General features: G+C 49.4%; 2 protein-coding genes across 3 annotated transcripts in view; one reads left to right on the top strand and one right to left on the bottom strand.

Annotated features, from left to right (window-relative positions):
• The window catches only part of ZSCAN31 (zinc finger and SCAN domain containing 31), a 50,217-nt gene extending 47,280 nt beyond the window's left edge, over positions 1–2,937 (top strand). For both annotated transcript variants that reach the window (XR_004381455.1, XR_004381456.1), the window contains exon 5: positions 2,661–2,937. The gene's annotated coding sequence lies outside the window, so the exon portion shown is untranslated. The remainder of the gene's footprint in view (positions 1–2,660) is intronic.
• Positions 277–19,309, bottom strand: PGBD1 (piggyBac transposable element derived 1). The gene is made up of 5 exons (XM_032847826.1): positions 19,269–19,309; positions 17,966–18,367; positions 5,844–5,973; positions 5,015–5,111; positions 277–1,984 (listed from the first exon to the last, which is right to left on the bottom strand). Exons 1-5 carry the CDS (start codon positions 19,287–19,289, stop codon positions 430–432), a joined length of 2,205 nt encoding a protein of 734 aa, XP_032703717.1. The 5' UTR covers positions 19,290–19,309; the 3' UTR covers positions 277–429.
• Between the last annotated feature and the right edge of the window lie 410 nt (positions 19,310–19,719).

Below are 19,719 nucleotides of genomic sequence, written 5' to 3'. Positions count from 1 at the left end.
GCCTCTTATCACCTAAGGTCTTTCTTAGATCATCTTTACGTCATGGGCTCTGCCTGGATTTTCAACTGCAGATTCAGCACCATCCTGTGGTTACTATGACAGCGTTTGCATTTTTAAAAAATCTCCACAAAAAATTAATTTGTGCACTGAAAGAATGAAACTGTACCTCTTTATTCAATTCAACAAATGGTTTCCCATATCTCACATCAAAAACTAGTCATAGAAAAAGGTAACACTCAAGTTCAACATTTTTTTTTAAAAATTACTTGTTACAGTAGTCTTTGAAACTCTACAGAGATGCTTGGCTTTTTAAAATATTTACTTAATAATTCCATTACATGGAATGTTTGCTTTGGAAGGGTACAATCTGATTTGTACCTGTGATATTTTTGTCCTGTTAATATTGGTATCGTGTTCATTTTTTCTGCCTTAATCTGACAGATTAGCATTGTGTTCCAAGTAGAAATGTGCGATGTATCTCCGAAACTCTAGGAGGTCTAGAGCGGTGCCCGGGTTACAGGCTCTGTGTAGCTGCCAGGCGTTGTTCATGGCTACATCAATTACGTAGCTCACCAAAATTGAGTACCATTTCTTGCTTCTTATTCTCACCCTGTACTTGGAAATGATTTGATCCATTTTAGCGACACCTTCCCTGCACTCACCATACAGTTTCACTATGGCCGGCTGAGCTCCCTGGTGGACGTCCTCCTCATTAGCAGAACACCTGAGCTCCCTGGCTGGTGCTATGCCCACAGCGTTGGAGCACAGGCTGATAATGCCATCACCATGCCAACGACACAAAATTATCTCCTCATTCTCTTCTACTCGGAAATCAAAATATCCCTTCTTCATTTTCCTCATATGTTCTGCATTCATGAGGGGACATTTTTCAGTCCTGTTCTCTCGAATTGTTCCTGTTGCCCTCAGTCCTTTTTTCTTCAAGGCTGACACCAATTTGATACTCGTAAAGAAGCTATCAAAACACAGGTGATAGGGATACTGGCCTCTCTCTAGAAGAACATCAGCAAAATGCAGCACTAGATTCCCACCTAAACCCAGATCGACATTCTTACCCACTATCACTGCTGAGTCTTCTTGATAGGGCTCAAACCACACCAGATAACCCTGTGTGGTTGTGCCACACCAGATTTTATAGCCAATTCTAAGAGGTTTCCCATTCAGGAACTGGTCACTGTCAAAGCATTCACACATTGTCTTACCAAAATAATAGTACTCTTCCAGGGGAGCATACAGGAGGAAATTTCTATTCATTTGCTTTATGAGAGGCCTCAACTTTGTAAACTTATCTTTTTGATCTAGGTGGCTATTATCTGCAAAATGTAGGTATGAGAAAATCAATTCAAATCTGTCCCTTCTAATTGCATCTCTAACCAGGTTCTGGTCAGCATCGGAGATGTCCCAGTACATTCCCCTTCGGGGACGCCTCACAAATCCACTCAAAAGCAAGATACCCAAGACACACCTTATTTCCGGAACTGTGACTTCCAGGTTGACATTTTTCTGAGATGCGTAATTATTGGTTTCATTGACAATCATGTTGAATATTTCATCATCAAAAAATAACTCAAAGAGCTCTACTGGGTTCAGCTTCTCACTCTTAAGATTCAAAAGTCCAGAATCCAGTGCTGACCAGCTTGGGAAGTTGGGTTTAATGTCTCTTTTGGCCCAGTTCTTCTCGGGTACATCTGATATCTTTAGCTTCTTTTGAGCGTGGTGGGCCTCAAGCTTGTTATCTTCTTCCACATCTGAGTCCCCAGAGAATGCAAGGCCTTGGAGCAGTTCACTCACCCGAGCTCTGTCCTTTCTCCTCCCCTTGCGGGTCATGTCTCCTGCAGCATATTCCAAGGAGGAGATGTGCATTCGGGCCCACAAGTCACCCGGGTAACGGTCCTTCAGGGTGTTCAAATGTGCAACTGTCCTGTCAGTAGGGACAGAAGTACAAGGTGGCTGGAGCATGCCATCTCTGGAATGAAAAAAGAAAACAACACAAAAATCCTTAGTCTCACTATGACATGAATCCTGCGAGATTACCTGCTTCTCACTCCTAGGACCTGAGTCTGGAAGGAGGAGCTGGGCATCTCTGTGCAGCAACTCCCTCTTCGGGACCAGGTGGCAGATGTCCCAAGCTCCTTTTGGCCCCAAGTTGTACCAGGCAGGCCTGTGTAGGGGGAGGTCTGCTGGGGGGCTCCTTTTCTAGCCAAGCTTCTGTTGGTAATGAAGTTGAGGTTTCCAGAATTATCTTTTTTACTCCTGTATCTCCATCAGTTCGTCTAAAACTTGGACAAGGAAGGGGGTTGTTGTTTACTGGGCTCCCTCACGCCTCTTTCAGCACTTCTGAATGTGGAAGGATTAAGTTTCTCCCAGCTCTACGTTCAGCTGGGGGACACACTGTTCTGGGGAGAAACTTAAGAGAAATTAAAACTTAACTGCTGTTGAGCTGGTTTTTACGGGGTTTAAAGGAAGGAAGCTAATGTCACCAAGATGAGAAACATTCTACACAAGCTTTTTTTTTTTTAATCTGAGAAGTTTGGATTTCCCCCACTCGTGTCCTCTTGGTAAAGAAACAGTCTAGACTAAGGGGGAAAAGACACTGAAAAGAATATGTTATAACTTACGCTGCATGTATTGTTTGCTTACAGCATTTATCCTGGGTGTCTCCAGTGCGCACGCGTGGCCCATATGGCGTTGCCTAATGTTCCTGCTGCGGGGACCCTGTGCGGAGGCCGCCGTCGTGCCGCGTCTTTTCGTCTCGCCGCCCCACGCCTCTGCCCTCCCATCTCACGGGCCCCTCCCTGCCCAGTCAGCTGACCCCGCGGTCCGCAACCTCAGCCCCTCTCTGGCCAGGATCGTCCCCGAGCACCTGCCCAGGGACCTTCTGCAGCCCAACTTCAGCGCCAAATGAGGCCGCCATTGGGGCTTCTCCGGTCCTGGCTCCCACATGGGCGCCGCTCCCTGCTCACCGTGTCGGTCTCCGAGACTGTCTGGAGTCCTGCTCCCTAGCCCCTCGCTCCCTGCTCCCCACACTTAACCTCTTCATCCTCAAAACTTCAGTCCCACAGCCTCACGCTCTGCTCCAGAGAAGCCCCAGAATGGCTCAGGCAGAAAGTGCCAATGACCCGGCCACCTGCTGTGGCTCCTGCCACTCCCCCCCCCACCCCCCCCCCCCCCCCCCCCACCAGCTCTCGACCCTCTTGGGCGCCGGCGTGGTCCCTCCTCGGCCTCTCTCCTTCCCACCTCATCTGCAGCCCCAGACCCCGGCCCGGCCCCAAGTCCCGTCCAGACGGCCCCTTCCCTGCCCCACGCTGTGTCCCGCACTGTGCCCTCCCAGGACTGTGCACGGCAGGGACAAGGCGCTTCCTGACCGGGTGGAGCCAAGGGAAACCAGCTGGAAAGCCGGAGCGTAAGCACAGCGGCTAGAAGACAGTCCTCCAGCACAGCTCTTCCTCCGCCTCTCCCATCAGCTCATCACTGATCTTGGATCCACACCTGTCTAGCTCATCGTGGCCTGTGACAGAAACCCAAGGAGCTTTCCCAGACCATCTGCTTGGGGACAGTGGCAGGCTGCGACTGTCCTGCCAGCAGTCCGTGCCTCTTAAGTCAGCTCGTCAGAAAGCCCGGGATACTGGAGGCAGCCACGGTCCAGTAAAGGCCAGAACCCGGTCCACGCCAGTCCTTCCAATCCCGTTCCCTTCTAGATACTCGGTGCCACCAGCCTTTTTCCGCCAGACGTCCCTGGAGTCCCTTTCAGCCAGTAAGAAACGGGAAGCCGGGCGTGGCCTCCGGGAAGCCGTCTGCGCTCTCGGTCCTGGGAGGGCACATGCGTAGAGGCAGCCTCCTGCCCGCTGTAGACCTAGTACTTGGCGCCGCAGGGACCCTCCTGCAGTCACCGGGGCCAGAACTGGGTAATGACACTTGCTGGCGAGTAGGAGCCTCTTCCCGCTGGTCTGAGCACAGGCGGAGCTTCTCTCTGCGAGTCCAGGCGGCTATACCGCGCAGAAGTGAACGAAGACACATCCTCGGACTCTGCCATCCTGCGGCCCGTGGTCTGGCCGGGAGAAGTCCCCCACGAGGGCGTGGAGCGGAGTCAGCCGCCCGCAGCGGTGTCCCTGCCAAGGGCCCGCGGGCTCCGTGGTGGCTGTGAGTACTTGGGAGACACGCGCAGGTCTGAAAGTGTGTATTTTATACAAACAGATATTGATGATGGACGTGCCTCATGGAGGAGGAAAGGGGAGCGAGTAGCAGGAAAAGGAGGTAAAGCAACTGTGGCTGCCAGGGCCACAGCGGGTGGAGACGCGGGGAGTCAGGTTCCTGGGTTCTGAGGCCAAGCGCCCCCGGCAGACGCCACCGGATCCCCACTGCACACGCACGAGGACTCACAGCATCATCTCGTTCGGTGGACCTTGGCTCAGGCCTCTGGACTTTATGAACAATTTCACTTTTCTTAGGTTTTAAGACATTTCCGCTCTCAGCTGGGGTTCGGAGTGCTCCCCACCGCTGCCCTGAGGCAGGCTAATTACCCCACACGGTGTCCTTTCTCCTCTTCTCCTCACCTCCAAGGGGCTCATGGCCTCACCTGAACGCAGCCCTCTGCCTCTGACCAGGTGCCTCCTGTCCTGCGTGAGGAGTCCCCGTGCTCCATTCCCACAGCCAGCACCAAGTACCCGCTGCTGTCTTTACTTCCTTCGCCACCAGCCACTTTGCTAACGCAAGGTCTCTCCACCGCCACGACAGGCCTCGCTCTTGTCTAAATTCTCTGCCTTCTCTGGCTCATCTGTGGTTCCACAAAGACCTAAGGGCACTCAGGGAAGGGGGACCAGGAAAGGTAAACGGAGTCAGGATGGGATTCTTGGAGGCAACTCTGCGCCAACTGAAGGTTTTGTGTAATGCGGGTGCTGGTAGGTCACCGTGACTCAGGCCTCCTGTGGTGACAGAAGTGAGAGTTACTGGTCCTGCACTATCCCAGGGAAGCAGCTTTGGACCAGTGGACACTCACCTACTGGCTGTTCCTGGGGCCTCAGCAGTGTGCTCCATTTCTTGAGAAGTTTCTTTCTTTGCATTAAATAACCCATCTTCAGTTACAACTTCTTCAGCTAAAATAATACAATTTATAGGTCATCTGTTGCCTGAATTAAGAAAGAGGAAAAAAAAATTTCCAGAGTAGGGAACAGAATTTTCTTTTTCAGGGAGCTCTACGGCCAAGGTGGGGTTCAGACTCACAACCTGAGATCGGGAGTCGCCTGCTCTACTGACAGAGCCGGTGAGGTGCCCTGGGAATAGGATTTTCAAATTAACATAATCGTCAGGGATGCTGTCCCGCAGCCCTACAAAGTCTGGCACAGTTTGGGAAGATAATGAGAAAGGTCAGTTAGCTGGGGAGAGGGTCTAGCAAGATAAAGCACATTTAAAGAAAATTATATGAATAGGACAATAGTCTTTTTGGAGCGTGAAGAGAGCTTCTCTGTGGTAAAGAAGGGATCAGGCAGAGGCGTGTGTGCGGTTTCCGGACTGGAGGTGTCTCAACCGGACACTTACATGGAATCCTTTATAGGAAAGAAAACGGGAAGCAGAGGAGTCGTGAGGGGGTCAGGGAGTACGGAGGGATGAGCGAGAAGGTGACAAGAGTCAGTAAGCGGAGTGATGAGTGACAGAAGAAAATGGGAGGGATGTGAAAGGGCAAGGGCTGGGACAAGTCCGCAGGCAGAGGACAGAGAAGGGGAAGGGAGTTGATGGGCTGTCGGGAATGTTGGCTCACAAGGGTCATTCAGAGCTAATGACAGGAGAAGGTGCGCACAGACACGGGACCGGCCAGAGGCTGCCCTCACCCATCAGACAGACGTCCGGAACGTTCTCCTGAGCCGACTTCCCACAGGGGCTCCTGGGGGTCCGACTCGGTGGTGGCTGCTGCTCTGTGACAAGGGCCTGGGTGGCTTCTTCCTCAGTCTTCACTGATGTCTGAAAAGGCAAAAGACGGCCTCTTAGTCTTCCCTGTGGTAAAGCTGGGGGTCCTGTTGTGAAGGGCGTGTCCCCCACTCTGGGGGCAGTGGCGCAGCCCCGCCTGCAGGGCCGTGCTCTTGCTGAGGGTCTTGGGGGGGAGGGTCATCCTTGCCCCCCTCCTGGCTGCTGGTGGTTGGCAGGAATCCGCATTCTCTGGCTTGTAGATGCGTCCCTCCCATTTGCCTTCACAGACCTTCTCCTAAGGACAGCACCAGACCTGCGCCTGCCCTGCTATGGGACGACCGCATCTCACCTGCATCCCGTTTCCAAAAGTGTCTTTCTGATAAGCTCACGTTCACAGGTACCTACAGTGCTAGGGCTGCACTGTACCTTCAGGGGGACACAGTGCGACCCACAGCATTAACTACTGATTTAAAAACATGTACAGATGACTTCTTTTCTGTACATTTATTTTCCTAAAGATAAAATATTTGTTAAGAATAGATGGCGCAAAAACTAATTAGAAGCCACAAGAAAGGACCAAGGGAGGAGAGGACTCCACATGACTGTGTTTTGAGAAAACTGATTCAGCGACACAGGCCTTAATGGAAGACTTAATTATTAAGTAAACGACTAGGAAAATGATTGAACCACTGAGAGACTAAGGGGTTGTGAAGTTTTGAGTTACCATCGTTACTGTCCTGAAGGTCAGGTCTGTGCCAGAACACCAAGAACGGGAAGGAAGAATCCCGGAGGCCCCCAAGATAAGCGCACACAGGGGTATGCCTCTTCCCTCTCACATTGAGATGTGGCTGTGCCTCCTGAACACGGCGCAGACTAGGGCACAAGCAGGTCATCCACACGGGCCCTGCAGGAGGCATCCGTGCCCTGACCCCTGTCACAAGCTGCTTGAGAAGCTCCCCACCCCCCCGCCCCGTGAGGGCCTCCAGCCTGACAAGGGCAAGGAGGAGATGGCGGGAAAGCGAGCTGCCACCCACCACGCTGCCATGAGCCAGGCACCCTGCTCACCTGGGACCCTGCTGCGTCCTTGCCTCTGGCTGGTCGCGGGGGAGCAGGCCTTGTGGGGGAGGAGATGGGTGTCCTGTCTGAGCCACCAGAGCCTGTAGCAGCACCCTCTGTGCAGGGGGGGGCGGGGGGCTGCACAGCCTCTGACATGCCTGAAACTGAGGTGGCGTGCCACAACTGTCCCCACTCTGTCCAGAACCTAGTTCTAAAACTGCAGGGTCCCCCACTCGCACGACTGAGTGTTTGCGAACTCTTCAAGTGCTTTATAGTGGTGCCCTGTCACATAAAGCAAATTTTAAAGTCACAGATGAAAATAAGCAGGAGGAAGAAGCTAGTGCTCCAGGGAAACCTGAGCCGAGAGGGGAGGGCCCGGCAAAGGGGAGACAGGACAGCAGGAGAGCTGTGGGAGTGGGAGTGGACAGCAGCGGCGGCTGTGTGCCGGGGGGGCTCTCTGGGGGAAGAAAACCCTCCCACAGACGAAGCCACTGTAGGCAGGAGGTGGAAAGGCGGTCAGTCTGCCTCGTTGGAAGCTGCCGATCTGAAAGGGACCCACAGTGATCAAACAGGAAGGAGGACTGCACGGGGCCAGGCACCGCGCTGCTGCTTGAAAAGAGGATTTCCCGTGCAGAATAATCCCAAGTCCAGATCCTCATCTCCATTTATCCTCGCAGGTTCAGGGGAATTGGAGCGAAGTGCAGTGACACGGGAAAGTCGAGAGCCATCCAGGGGAGACGGGGCAGCAGGGTGCACTGAGCTCACCTGGTCCCGTGGGTACAATGAGGTTGCACCCGCTTCAGCGCACAATGGCCCAGAAAATGCTGCAGAGACTGGCAGGACAGACTCTCGCAAGCGAAATGCAGAGAAGCGGCCACGTGAGAGAAGACAGGAGGGTGGAGGTGTGATCAGGAGGCAGATGGACCCTCGCCACTGTCTGTGGGTGGGGGATGGGGGCACCCTGGGCGCCAAGAGGGGAGAGCAGCAGACCCCGCCCGGCCTGGGAGCCGCACGGGGAGATGAAGCCCAGAGCCTCCAGCTTTGGAAACAGCGGCCGGGTTCCCCAAGGGCATCCGATCAGGGGTGCTTCAGCGGGGACTTTAAAGATCCGCTGCTGAGCTCTGGGTAGGGCAGGCGGGAGGAGACGGGAGGCCCCCGCTGTCTGCCGCCAGGAGACGCAGAGCAGCAGCAGTGTGAGAAATGCCCGCGGTCTGCGGGCGCGAGCTTTGTGTGCCGCCCTCCAAGCGTCTGCGACAGGGACGGGAGTGTTGGGTTTCTCCAACAGCAGACGCCAGCAGCCTCTACTTCCTCTCCTGCACCCCAGCCTGGACCCGCAGAGGGTGGGGGCCGGGCCAGTGCCGTGCTCCCCGCAAGCCTCTGCCCCACATTTGCCTCCGGCCACAGTCCCTCTGAAGCAGTTCTGGGCGCTCCAGTGCCCTCCTGCCCGGGACCTGGACAGCCCTTCCACACCACATGCCACACCACAAGCCACACCACACGGCGCGTCCACACGCTCAGGGGCCTCCCCATCTGGCTTGTGGCAAGAGTTTTCTAAAGGGGCTCCTGGCCACCCCTCATGGCCAGCCTTACCCACAAGCTGCCAATGCCACAGCCCTGCCACCTCCTGGGGGGCCAGCCTCACTCTCCCCCGTGCCTCCTGCCCCAGGGAGCAGGTGAGGTACCCACATGCCCCAGGCTGACTCGGCCCCCGGGGCAGAGCAGGGCAGACATCTGCTCTGAAGCTGCGCAGGGGCCGACACGGGGCACCCCGCGACTCGGTGCCACTGCCTCTTTGGCAAACACTGGGGCTGTCTCAGCTCGAGCCCGAGGCAGCCTCAGACCGGCTCACAGGGACCAAACGTGGATCCAGCAGGCCGAGGGAGCTGTCCAGAGGGCCGCCCGGAGGGCAAGCGCAGCTCCCCGACAGCCCTAGGGCGCACACAACACAGACCCCCCCACGCACGTGTCCTGATGAGTGGGGCACGTTGCCCTGCAGGCGGAACTCTCCACAAGGCCGCTGCTTAGAAGAGCCACAGATTCAGCTGACTGTCTTAACACCGAAAGAGAGACAAAATGAGACTGAGGAACGCGTCCCAGGGGAGACGGGTAAGTAACGTGCCGACAGCATTTCAAGGTCATCACTGGACTTCAGAGCGGAAGATCTCCGTGAGACCCTTAGAGACAGGAAAGATAAGAGGAGAAGAACAAATTAAAAATACACGAGAGGGAATAAAGAGTAGACAAGGAAGCAGAAAAATGGATCCATAACCTGGAGGATAGAGGAACAGGAAGTAATCAAGCTGAACAGAAAGAACAAAGATTAATAAATGATGAAAATAGATCAAGCATGATAACTGACATTAGAGGAATCCCATATGTGAGGAGAAAAGGGGGGGGGCAGAAAATTTCCTTAATAGCTCAATATCTCCCCAATCTGGAAAAGGAAACAGGATTCCAGATCTAGAGGCACAGAGAGCCCTCAATAAAGTCAACCCAAAGGAGGTCTGCACCAGCACACACGGTAATCAGGAGCACCTGGGTGGCTTAGTCAGTTAAGCCTTGGCCTTCAGCTCTGGTCATGATCTCAGGGTCCTGGGATGGAGTCCTGAAGTGGGCTTCCTGCTCAGTGGGGAGGAGCCTGCTTTTTCCTTTACCCTTCCCCGTAGCTTGTGCTCGTTCTTCCTCTCTCAAATAAATAAATAAAATAGTTAATTAAAATCTCTGGGGGATAAAAAGACACATAGTAATTAAAATGGCAAAAATTCACGAAGAGAAACTTTTAAAAGCAGCAAAAGGAAAACTATTGCATACAAAGAAAAACCCCATAAGGGTATCAGCTGGTTTTTCAGGATAAACTACACAGGCCAAAAGGGAGTAGTGAGTTACATTCAAAATGCTTAAAGAAAACAACCTGCCACCCAAAATATTCTATGCAGAAATGCTATCACTCAGAATGGGAGGAGAGGAAGAGCTGCTGAGACAAACAAAAGTTACAGGAACTCGCCACTAAACCAGCTTTAGGAGAAACGGTAGAGGGGACTCTTGATTGGGAAGGGAAGACCATACTCAGAAATAAGGACAGCGGGGAGGACACAAGCAGAAAAATCAAGTGTATCTGCAAAAGTCAACCAAGGAATCCACAAAACAGAAGGATGTGAAATATGAAACCACATACCAAAACCGCAGAGGGGGAGGAGTAAAGAAAGGGTTTAAACATAAGCAGCATCGACTTAACCCAGACTGCCGGTGTGGATACTATGCACAAGCCTAATGGTAACCACAGATCAAAACGGTGAATTGCAAAAAAACCCGCAGGAATCCAAGTAATCTTACTGAAGAAACTCAACACACCATGAGCCCCTTTCTGCCCCTGGCTCCCCTTTGCTCCAGCTGAGGCCAAGGAAAGACCAAATAGCCATCCCATTTGACTAAGAAGATAACAAGTCTTTGCTCCTGCTGAGATGGGAAAAAGACCACGGTGCCCAGTCCTGTTTAAATAAGAAAAGAAAGAGAAACAGCCCCCTAGGTGATTTAGCACTCTCTTCACTTACCTCAGATTATACTTGCAAGTGAAAGGGCCATTTGGCCTTGAGAGACCTCAAAAACACCATTACCATCCCCCATTGCCTGTATCCATAAAAACTCACCCCTAACCCTGTCAGGTGCTCAGTCTTTGGGAACGATCCCACTGGGCCCGCTAGTGTTAATAAAGCTGTGTTCTCCCATCTCGCCGCGTGCCTGAGTTTCCTCAGTCACCTGGGATTTTCCACAACAAGCAGAAAAGAACTTTAAAAAACATAAAAGAGTAACAAAATGGCTCTAGGCTCTGTGTACATACCTGTCAATAAATTTTTGACTGTAAAAGGAATAAATGCTCCAATCAAAACACAAATGATGGAATGGACAGAAAAGCAAGACCCGGCTCTATGCTGCCCACAAGAGACTTCAGCCCTAAGTCCCAGGCAGATGGGAAATGAAGAGACAGAAAAGCAGTCATCGGGCAAATGGAAGTGAAAGGAAACGTGGGTAGCAACACCTCTATCAGACAGAATATACTTCAAAACAGAGACAAACAAGAGACAAAGACATATTACATAATAGGAACAATCCAACAGTAAGACATACCATTTGTAAATATTTATGTATCCAACATGGGAGCACCTAGATGTATAAAATAGTTAATAACAAACATGACGAAACTGCAAGTGATGCAGTAACAGCAGGATACTTGAACACCCCGTGACATCCACGGACAGATCATCCAAACAGAACATCAACAAGGGAACAGTGGCTTTGGAGGGACACTCTGGACCAGACGGATCTAACAGAATCAGAACATTTCATACTAACGCAGCAGAATACACATTCTTTTGAAGTGCACACAGAACATTCTCTAGAATGGATCACATATTAGGCCATAAAACAAGTCTTACAAATTCAAAAAGACTGAAATCATTGTTTCAATAAATGCAGAAAAAAAAACTTGACAAAGTACAACATTCAGTCGTGATACAAACCCTCAAGAAGGTTTAGAGAGGATATACTTCAACCTACTAAAGGCCATATATGAAAAAAATCAAAGCCATCATCACAGTCAGTGGTGAAAACTAACTTTCCCCCTAATCAGGAACAAGACAGGAATTTCCACTCTTACCACTTTTATTCAACATAATACTGGAAGTCCTTGCCACAGCAATCAGGACAGGGAAAGAAATCAGAGGCATCCAAATTGGTATGGAAGAGGGAGAACTATTTGCAGTGACATGATACTCTATAGAGAAAACTCTAGAGACCGCCAGGAACCTATGAGAACTAGTAAATGAATTCAGTAAGGTCACAAGATACAAAATCAGTACACAAAAGTCCACTGCATTTCTATACATACTTTTTTTGTCAAAAAGTAGCAGAAGGAGAAATTAACCAAACAGTCCTATTTACCACTGCACCAAAAATAATGAAATCCTGGGAACAAAATTAAAGAGGTGAAAGACCTGTACTCCGCAAACTACAAACCCTGGGTGAAAGAAGCGGACAATGACCCAATCAGAAAGATACTCCTCGGGGCGCCTGGGTGGCTCAGCGGGTTAAGCTGCTGCCTTCGGCTCGGGTCATGATCCCAGGGTCCTGGGATCAAGCCCCGCGTCGGGCTCTCTGCTCAGCAGGGAGCCTGCTTCTTCCTCTCTCTGCCTGCCTCTCTGCCTACTTGTGATCTCTGTCAAATAAATAAATAAAATCTTAAAAAAAAAAAAAAGAAAGATACTTCTCCTCATATAGTGGAAGAAGAGTAACTGGTAAAATATCCTTACTATGCAAAGAAACCTACAGATTTAATGCAATCCCTATCTAAGTACCAATAGTATTTTTCACAGAACTAGAACAAATAGTCCTAAAATTTGTGTGGAACCACAAAAGTTCCCAAATAGCCAAAGCGATCTTTAAAAAGAACAAAGCTGGAGGTGTTACAATCTCTGATTTCAAGCTCTACTCCACAGACACAGTAACTAAGTAAGATACTGGCACAGAAATAAACACACACGTCACCAGAGCGGCTAGAGAGCCCAGAAATAAGCCTGTGATTTTATGGTCAATTAATTTTCGACCAAGTAGGTAGAAAATGCAATGGGGAAAAGGCAGTCTCTTCACAAGTGGTGCTGGGAGAACTGGACAGCCACACAGAAGATGAAACTGCCATACTTTCTGACACCATACACAAAAACTGTAGACAAGGGCACAGGCAGTAATGTGTCTGAAATCGTCCATAACATTTTTTTATATGTCCCCAGAGGCCAGGGAAACAAAAGCAAAAATAAACTATTGGGGCTTCATCAAAATAAAAAGCTTCAGCACAGTAAAGGATACAATCAGCAAAACTAAAAACCTACCGAATGGCAGAAGATATTTGCAAATGACATCCAAAACATATAAGGAACTTAACACCAACAAAATAAATAATCTAACTACAAACTGGGCAGAAGACACAAGCTGGCATTTCTCCGAAGACGACATACAGATGGCAAACAGAACCGTGAGACATGCTCAGCATCACTCAGCGCCAGGGAAATGCAGATCCAAACTAGGAGATACCACCTCGCACCGGTCTGAATGGCTACAACCAAAAACTCAAGAAACAAGTGTTGGTGAGGATATGGAAAAAAGTAACCTTTCTGCACTGGTGGTGGGAATACAAATTGGTACAGCCACTGTGGACAACAGTATGAAGTTTCCTCAAAAAATTAAAACCAGACCTACCCTACAATCCAGAAATCCCTCCCTACAATCCAGAAATCCCTCTACTGTGTATTTATCCAAAGAATATGAAAATGCTAATTCAAAAGGATATAGGCACCACTGTGTTTATAGCAACATCATAGTAGCCAAATTATGGAAGCAAAGTGTTCCTCCACAGATGAATGGATAAAGATATGGTATATTTCTACAGTGGAATATTACTTGGCCATAAAAAAGAATGAAATCTTGCCATCTGCAACAACATGGAAGGATATCTAGATCAGTATGATGCTAAGTGAAATAATTCACAGAAAGACAAATGCCATATGATTTCACTCACATGCAGAATTTAGAAAATAAAACAAAAAAGAAATCAAAAACAGACTCTTGGAGTGCCTGGGTGGCTTCGTTGGTCTAAACATCCGCCTTTGGCTCAGGTCATGATCCCAAGGTTTTGGGATCAAGCCCTGCACTGGGCTTCTTGCTCAGCGGGGTGTCTGCTTCTCCCTTTCCCCTTGCCCCTTTCCCCTCACTCTGCTCATGCTCCCTGTTGCTCTCTCAAATAAATAAAACCTTACACAGGAGGCAAGAGATCCCCCCAAAAGATCAAACTAAGGAAGTCCACACCAACACATAGTAATTAAAATGGCAAAAGGACATCATAAGGAGAGAATTTATTTTTTTAAAGATTTATTTATTTGAAAGAGCATGACTGGGAGAGGGGCAGAGGGAGAGAGAGAAGCAGACTTCTAGCTAAGCGGGGAGCCCAGTGTGGGGCTCAATTCCAGGACCCCGAGATCATGACCTGAGCTGGGGGCAGAGATGCAGCATCTCTGACTGAGCCACCCAACATGCACCTGTTTAATGAGAGTCCAAACTTTAACAACCCTGTGAGATGTTTCCTCATGATCTCCCCATTCCTCCCTCACATTCCTGCTAAACAAACCCTACCCTTTTGCCATGCAGGTTGACTTACTATCCCTTGAAAATACCAGCACAGGAAAAAGGATGCCAGTAGCCTGGGAAATGGTCTTCAGTTCACGTGGTCTCAAGTAACCTGGAGAAATGTGCTGGGATTATAACTGGTAGGCCTTTAGCTAGAGTCTCTAGAATATTGAGGAGGAGCTAAAAGGATATATAATTTTTAAAAAGCACTTGAAAATGACAAGGCTTGCTTCCTGAGGGCCCAAAGAGCATTCTCATCCCGATCCCACACACCATAGCAATGGTGCCTCCCTGCAGGGATGCGGGAAACCACAGCAGGCCACCACTCTGCCTAGATCACCGCTGGCATCTGGCTCTGTGAGCCATCTCGGGCAGCTTCTAAGAATTCACGTACCTGAGACTGTCTCTTCAATAAATGGTGCTGGGAAATTGGACAGCTAAGTATAGAAGAATGAAACTCGACCATTCTCTCACACCATACACAAAGATAAACTTGAAATGGATGAAAGACCTCTATGTGAGGCAGGAATCTATCAAAATCCTAGAGGAGAACATAGGCAGTAGCCTCTTTGACATCGGCCACAGCAACTTCTTTCAAGATATGTCTCCAAAGGCAAAGGAAACAAAAGTGAAAATGAACTTTTGGGATTTCATCAAGATCAAAAGCTTCTGCACAGCAAAGGAAACAGTCAACAAAACAAAGAGGCAACCCATGGAATGGGAGAAGATATTTGCAAATCACACTACAGACAAAGGGCTGATATCCAGGATCTATAAAGAACTCCTCAATCTCAACACAAAACAGGTAATGTCAAAAAATGGGCAGAAGACATGAACAGACACTTCTCCAATGAAGACATACAAAGGGCTAACAGACACATGAAAAAATGTTCATCATCACTAGCCATCAGAGAGATTCAAATCAAAACCACATTGAGATACCACCTTACACCAGTTAGAATGGCCAAAATCAACAAGACAGGAAACGTGTGTTGGAGAGAATGTGGGGAAAGGGCAACCCTCTTACACTGTTGGTGGGAATGCAAGTTGGTGCAGCCTCTTTGGAAAAACAGTGTAGAGCTTCCTCAAGAAATTAAAAATAGAGCTTCCCTATGACCCTGCAATTATACTACTAGGTATTTACCCCAAAGATACAGATGTAGTGAAAAGAAGGGCCATCTGTACCCCAATGTGCATAGCACTAATGGCCACGGTCGCCAAACTGTGGAAAGAGTCAAGATGCCCTTCAACAGACAAATTTATCAAGAAGATATAGTCCATATACACTATGGAGTATTATGCCTCCATCAGAAAGGATGAATACCCAACTTTTGCATCAACATGGACGGGACTGGAAGAGATTATGCTGAGTGAAATAAGTCAAGCAGAGAGAGTCAATTATCATATGGTTTCACTTACTTGTGGAGCATAAGGAATAACAAGGAGGACACTGGGAGAAGGAGAAGAGAAGTGAGTTGGGGGAAGTCGGAGGAGGAGATGAACTATGAGAGACTGTGGACTCTAAACAAACTGAGTGTTTTGGAGGGGTCGGGGGTGGGAGGTTGGGTGAGCCTGGTGGTGGGTGTTAAGGAGGGCACGGATTGCATGGAGCCATGGGTGAGGTGCATAATGAATCTCAGAACACTGAAAAAATTAAATTAAAAAAATAAATAAAATCATTGAGAAAAAAAATAATTCACTTACATGAAAGAATCTCACATCCTATGATCGCTGTTATCTTTTGGTCAGTCATCCTCACCATTCTGACAACTACCCACCTCCATTTATTCCCCCGCTCCTATCTCCAGTGAAAGTGAAACTGCTTCCAGCAGATGAACGTTCTCCCAGGTAAGTGGTAATGTCTACCCACTGTGGGGCTCCCTACTACCTCTCAACTTCTTCACGTAAACCATTCTGGGGCTTTATTGTAATGCTGGCTTTTCGTAGCTGAGGAAATAATATAGAACCATCAACCATGGGGGCACCTGGGTGGCTCAGTCATTAAACATCTGCCTTTGGCTCAGTTTGTGATCTCAGGGTCCTGGGATCGAGCCCCACATCGGGCTCCCTGCTCAGCAGGAAGCCTGCTTTCCCTCTCCCACTCCCCCTACTTGTGTTCCCTCTCTCACTGTGTCTCTTGTCAAATAAATAAATAAAATCTTTAAAAAAAAAAAAAAAGAAAGAAAAAGAACCGTTAGCCATGTAAGTAGGGAAATATCAAGGCCTATTTATGCTGTATGCTGTGGGTAAACACCACAAGCAATGTGAGCCCGATACATTCTCCTCTCCCTCTGATGACATTATTACATGAACCATTTACTCTACACTTACTGTCAAAATACCAATATTCACAGATTATCACTTCTTGGGGGTTCTTCTGGCAGAGATCTGGAGGTTCACACTTCAAGGCGGTTACCCTGGGCAGGAGCTGGAGGCTCTGACTCTCCAAAGAGGCTCCTTGATACTCTGACACCAGTGGGTATATGTCCTGTCCCTGAGTACAGACACAAGCCTGAGGACAAAAGGTTCACCTTGAAAAGGCATCCGGGTGGGAAGCAGACTGCACAGCACTTAGGGACATCTTGCAGAGGGCCAGATGAGCCGCTGTCCTCTCCTAAAGCAGCAGCGAGTAAGACAGAGGAGCAACACAGAAACAGTCATCCGTGCGGTAGACAAGGACTGCACATGCACCAGGACTTGGACTTTGTTCCACACGCGGAGCTTGTGGTGGCAGAGCAGAGGCAAGGCCCACCCAGAATCGCCGCCCAGGAAGGCAGGAGAACAAACGCGGATGGGTGTTTACGCTAGTGGGTGGGACTTTAATGAGGTATGTGCCGGATCTCAAACCTCTCCCAAGGGTTACTTACGAATTATAAGGGGGAGATGGTCACTTTACACTGCAGACATCTGACAGACCCCCCTTAGCCTCATCAGTAATGAGACAACCCATCACCTTGTGCCTCCTGACGGGACGCGCCAAGGAGAACACGGAGCTTCTGGGGGTTCTGGCCTAAATGCACAAGTGGGATTCTATTGTGAGAAAAGTAGAAGACAATCCCAGATTTATGAGCATCCTATAATGTAACTGGTTTGTCCTCTTCAAAAATATTAGTATCATGACAAAAGAAGACCAGGCAGCTATTCCAGGTTCAAGGAGACGAAAGCGACCAAATGCAGCATGTGAGGCTGGACTGTATCCTGGGAGCAGGATGAAAATGGCCAAAAACCACTCCTGGGAGGATACGGCAAAATGTGAACCAAGACTCCTCTGTAGATCATAGTACGTAACAATTTCAATTTTCTAAAACTTGATTTTTGTGTTCTGGTTACACAAAAGAGTGTGCTCGTGCTTTGGAAATCCGTATTGAACACGGAAGTGTTCCTACATAAACAAGTAAGGTGTCCCCGAGAACCCCGCTGGTTGAAGAAAACACAGCGTGAGTGTGTGTCATCCACACACTGTGCGTGCGCGGAGAGGATGGGGGCAGCTCCCGCACGCAAGGGGGCCCAGCGTTCACTGGTGAATCTGGGTGAAGAAGATACAGGAGTTCTGTGTGCTACCTTTCCAGATACTTCTGTCAGTTATAAATTATTTAAAAGTAGTAAGAGATGCCTGAGAGGCTCAGTCAGTCAAACATCTGCCTTCGGCCCAGGTCATGATCGCCGGGGTCCTGGGATCAAGTGCCACATCAGGCTCCCTGCTGGCTCCCTCTGCCTCCTGCTCCCCCTGCTTGTGCTCACTATGACAAATAAAAAAAAAATCTTCAAAAAAAAAAAAATTAAAAAGTTCAAAACTAAGAGTCAGGTATTCACCAACCTGCTTTCCTGGGTCTCCCGTGTCTTTCTCCAGGTCCTCCAGGGCGGCCACCGCCTGCTCCCCGCTCTCCGGCTGCTGCTCCCGCACCCGGGCCTGCAGCTCCTCGGGCAGGATGGTCAGGAACTGCTCCAGCACCAGCAGCTCCACGATCTGCTCCTTGCTGTGCGTCTCGGGCCGCAGCCAGCGTCGGCAGAGCTCCCGCAGCCGGCTCAGCGCCTCGCGGGGCCCCGGGGTCTCCTGGTAGCAGAACTGCCGGAAGCGCAGGCGGCAGAGCTCCTGAGCGCGGGGGCTGCTCTCCCGAGAGCCCCATGTCTGCTCCCAGGGGGGGTCCTCCTCCTTCACTTTCACAAGGCTGTCTCTGTTTTCAGGTGTGAGGCCTGGCAAAGCTTCATCCATGCCGAGCTTAAAGGAAAAGGTTCACTTAGCCCAGATCTACACTTTAAAAATGTTTTTTCCACATCCGAGGTGTAAGAATGGATCAGTAACGCATTAACAAGAGCTTCAGAACTCCGGAAACATGTATTTTTGTCCCCACCGTTTAAGTCATGCTCAGAAACAGAGCCTGCTTGCTTGTGTTACCAGTGACCATCAGAAATCTATCTTGAACCTGAGCCAGCAGGTAAGGGACGTAAAGGACGGGAGGCAGGAAGAATGCCCCAGCAGCCTCTGCCTCAGCTGGAGAGAGGAGAGAATTGTATCCACAGCAGAGCCAAACCTACTCGTCTGTGTGCTTCCCACAGAATAGCCCACCTCAAATGCAGGGGAGATAGACTGTTTTTCAAGTCTCCTGACCCCTAGAATTTCTTAGGCTGAGATTTTGTCATGCCTTTCCTCAGGAGGTGGAGTCTGTTTCTTCTTCCCTTGAGTCTGTGCTGACCTACGACTTGCTTTGGCCAAGAGAACATCGCAAAAACAACTTTGCAAGAGAAAGCACATCGCAGCCCTTGGCACACCGCAGCAGGCCTGCTGCGCTCTGGGAAAGCCCGGACTGGCCGAGGACTGGACCCCAGAGGCCCCAGCTGAGGTCCAGCAGTGCCCAGCTCCCAGCTGATCACAACCACAGGTAATCCCACCAGTAGAAATGTCCAGTCAGCCCACAGAATCATGAAAAATAATAAGTTGAGTATGTTTTAAGACACTGTTTGGGGTTTCAACTAATTTTTTAACATAAGAATAGGAAATTGAAACACATGCTTCAAGGTTTTTTTCTCTCTGTCCTCTCTCCTTTTATGATCTCATTAATCCCAATTTCAGCACATCTCTATTCCAAGAATACACAAGTCTTTGGCTGACTCCAACTCACCTTTACGTTCCTGACGCACATCTTAAAATACCAGTAGGATGCCTTCCAGATTCTCCTGGGTCATAAACTCAACACATCAGAAGCTGAAATTGGAGTCTGTCAAAGCTGCACTCACTGTTCTCCCCATTTCCACTGGCATCACCACCATCCCGGATACGTTCAGGTTTAAAACCTGCCGCTTTCCATAAGCATTCTGAGTCCAGGGAATCCTCCAGAACACCTCTCACAGCCATTCCCTCCCTTTTATTCCCCATTACCACTGACATTCATGACTACAATAACGTTCTGTGTGGTATCCCTGCCCCACAGCTTGCTCTATCATCCCTGCATTAGTATTTCCTAAAGCACCATTCTGACCATGTTCAACACAACATCCCCACCAAAAACAGGGTTTCAACTCTTCCTCTGTGGACTGGATTCAAACTCCCCAGGATCTGACCTTCCGTGTTTT

This window comes from Lontra canadensis, unplaced genomic scaffold (genome assembly GCF_010015895.1).
Source record: "Lontra canadensis isolate GAN:19392208 unplaced genomic scaffold, GSC_riverotter_1.0 scaffold194, whole genome shotgun sequence".
In the NCBI taxonomy this organism is placed as follows: Eukaryota; Metazoa; Chordata; class Mammalia; order Carnivora; family Mustelidae; genus Lontra; species Lontra canadensis.
Note: the sequence above shows the minus strand (reverse complement) of the source record. Positions and strands in the feature narration are given on the sequence as shown.

Coding starts and splice junctions, on each gene's coding strand:
- PGBD1 (XM_032847826.1), bottom strand. CDS start 19,289: ATGTGCGTCAGGAACGTAAAG. Junction 5,974..17,965: donor CGGGAGACCCAGGAAAGCAG/GTTGGTGAATAC, acceptor TTGCCTTTTCAG/ACATCAGTGAAGACTGAGGA. Junction 5,112..5,843: donor TCCGGACGTCTGTCTGATGG/GTGAGGGCAGCC, acceptor GTATTATTTTAG/CTGAAGAAGTTGTAACTGAA.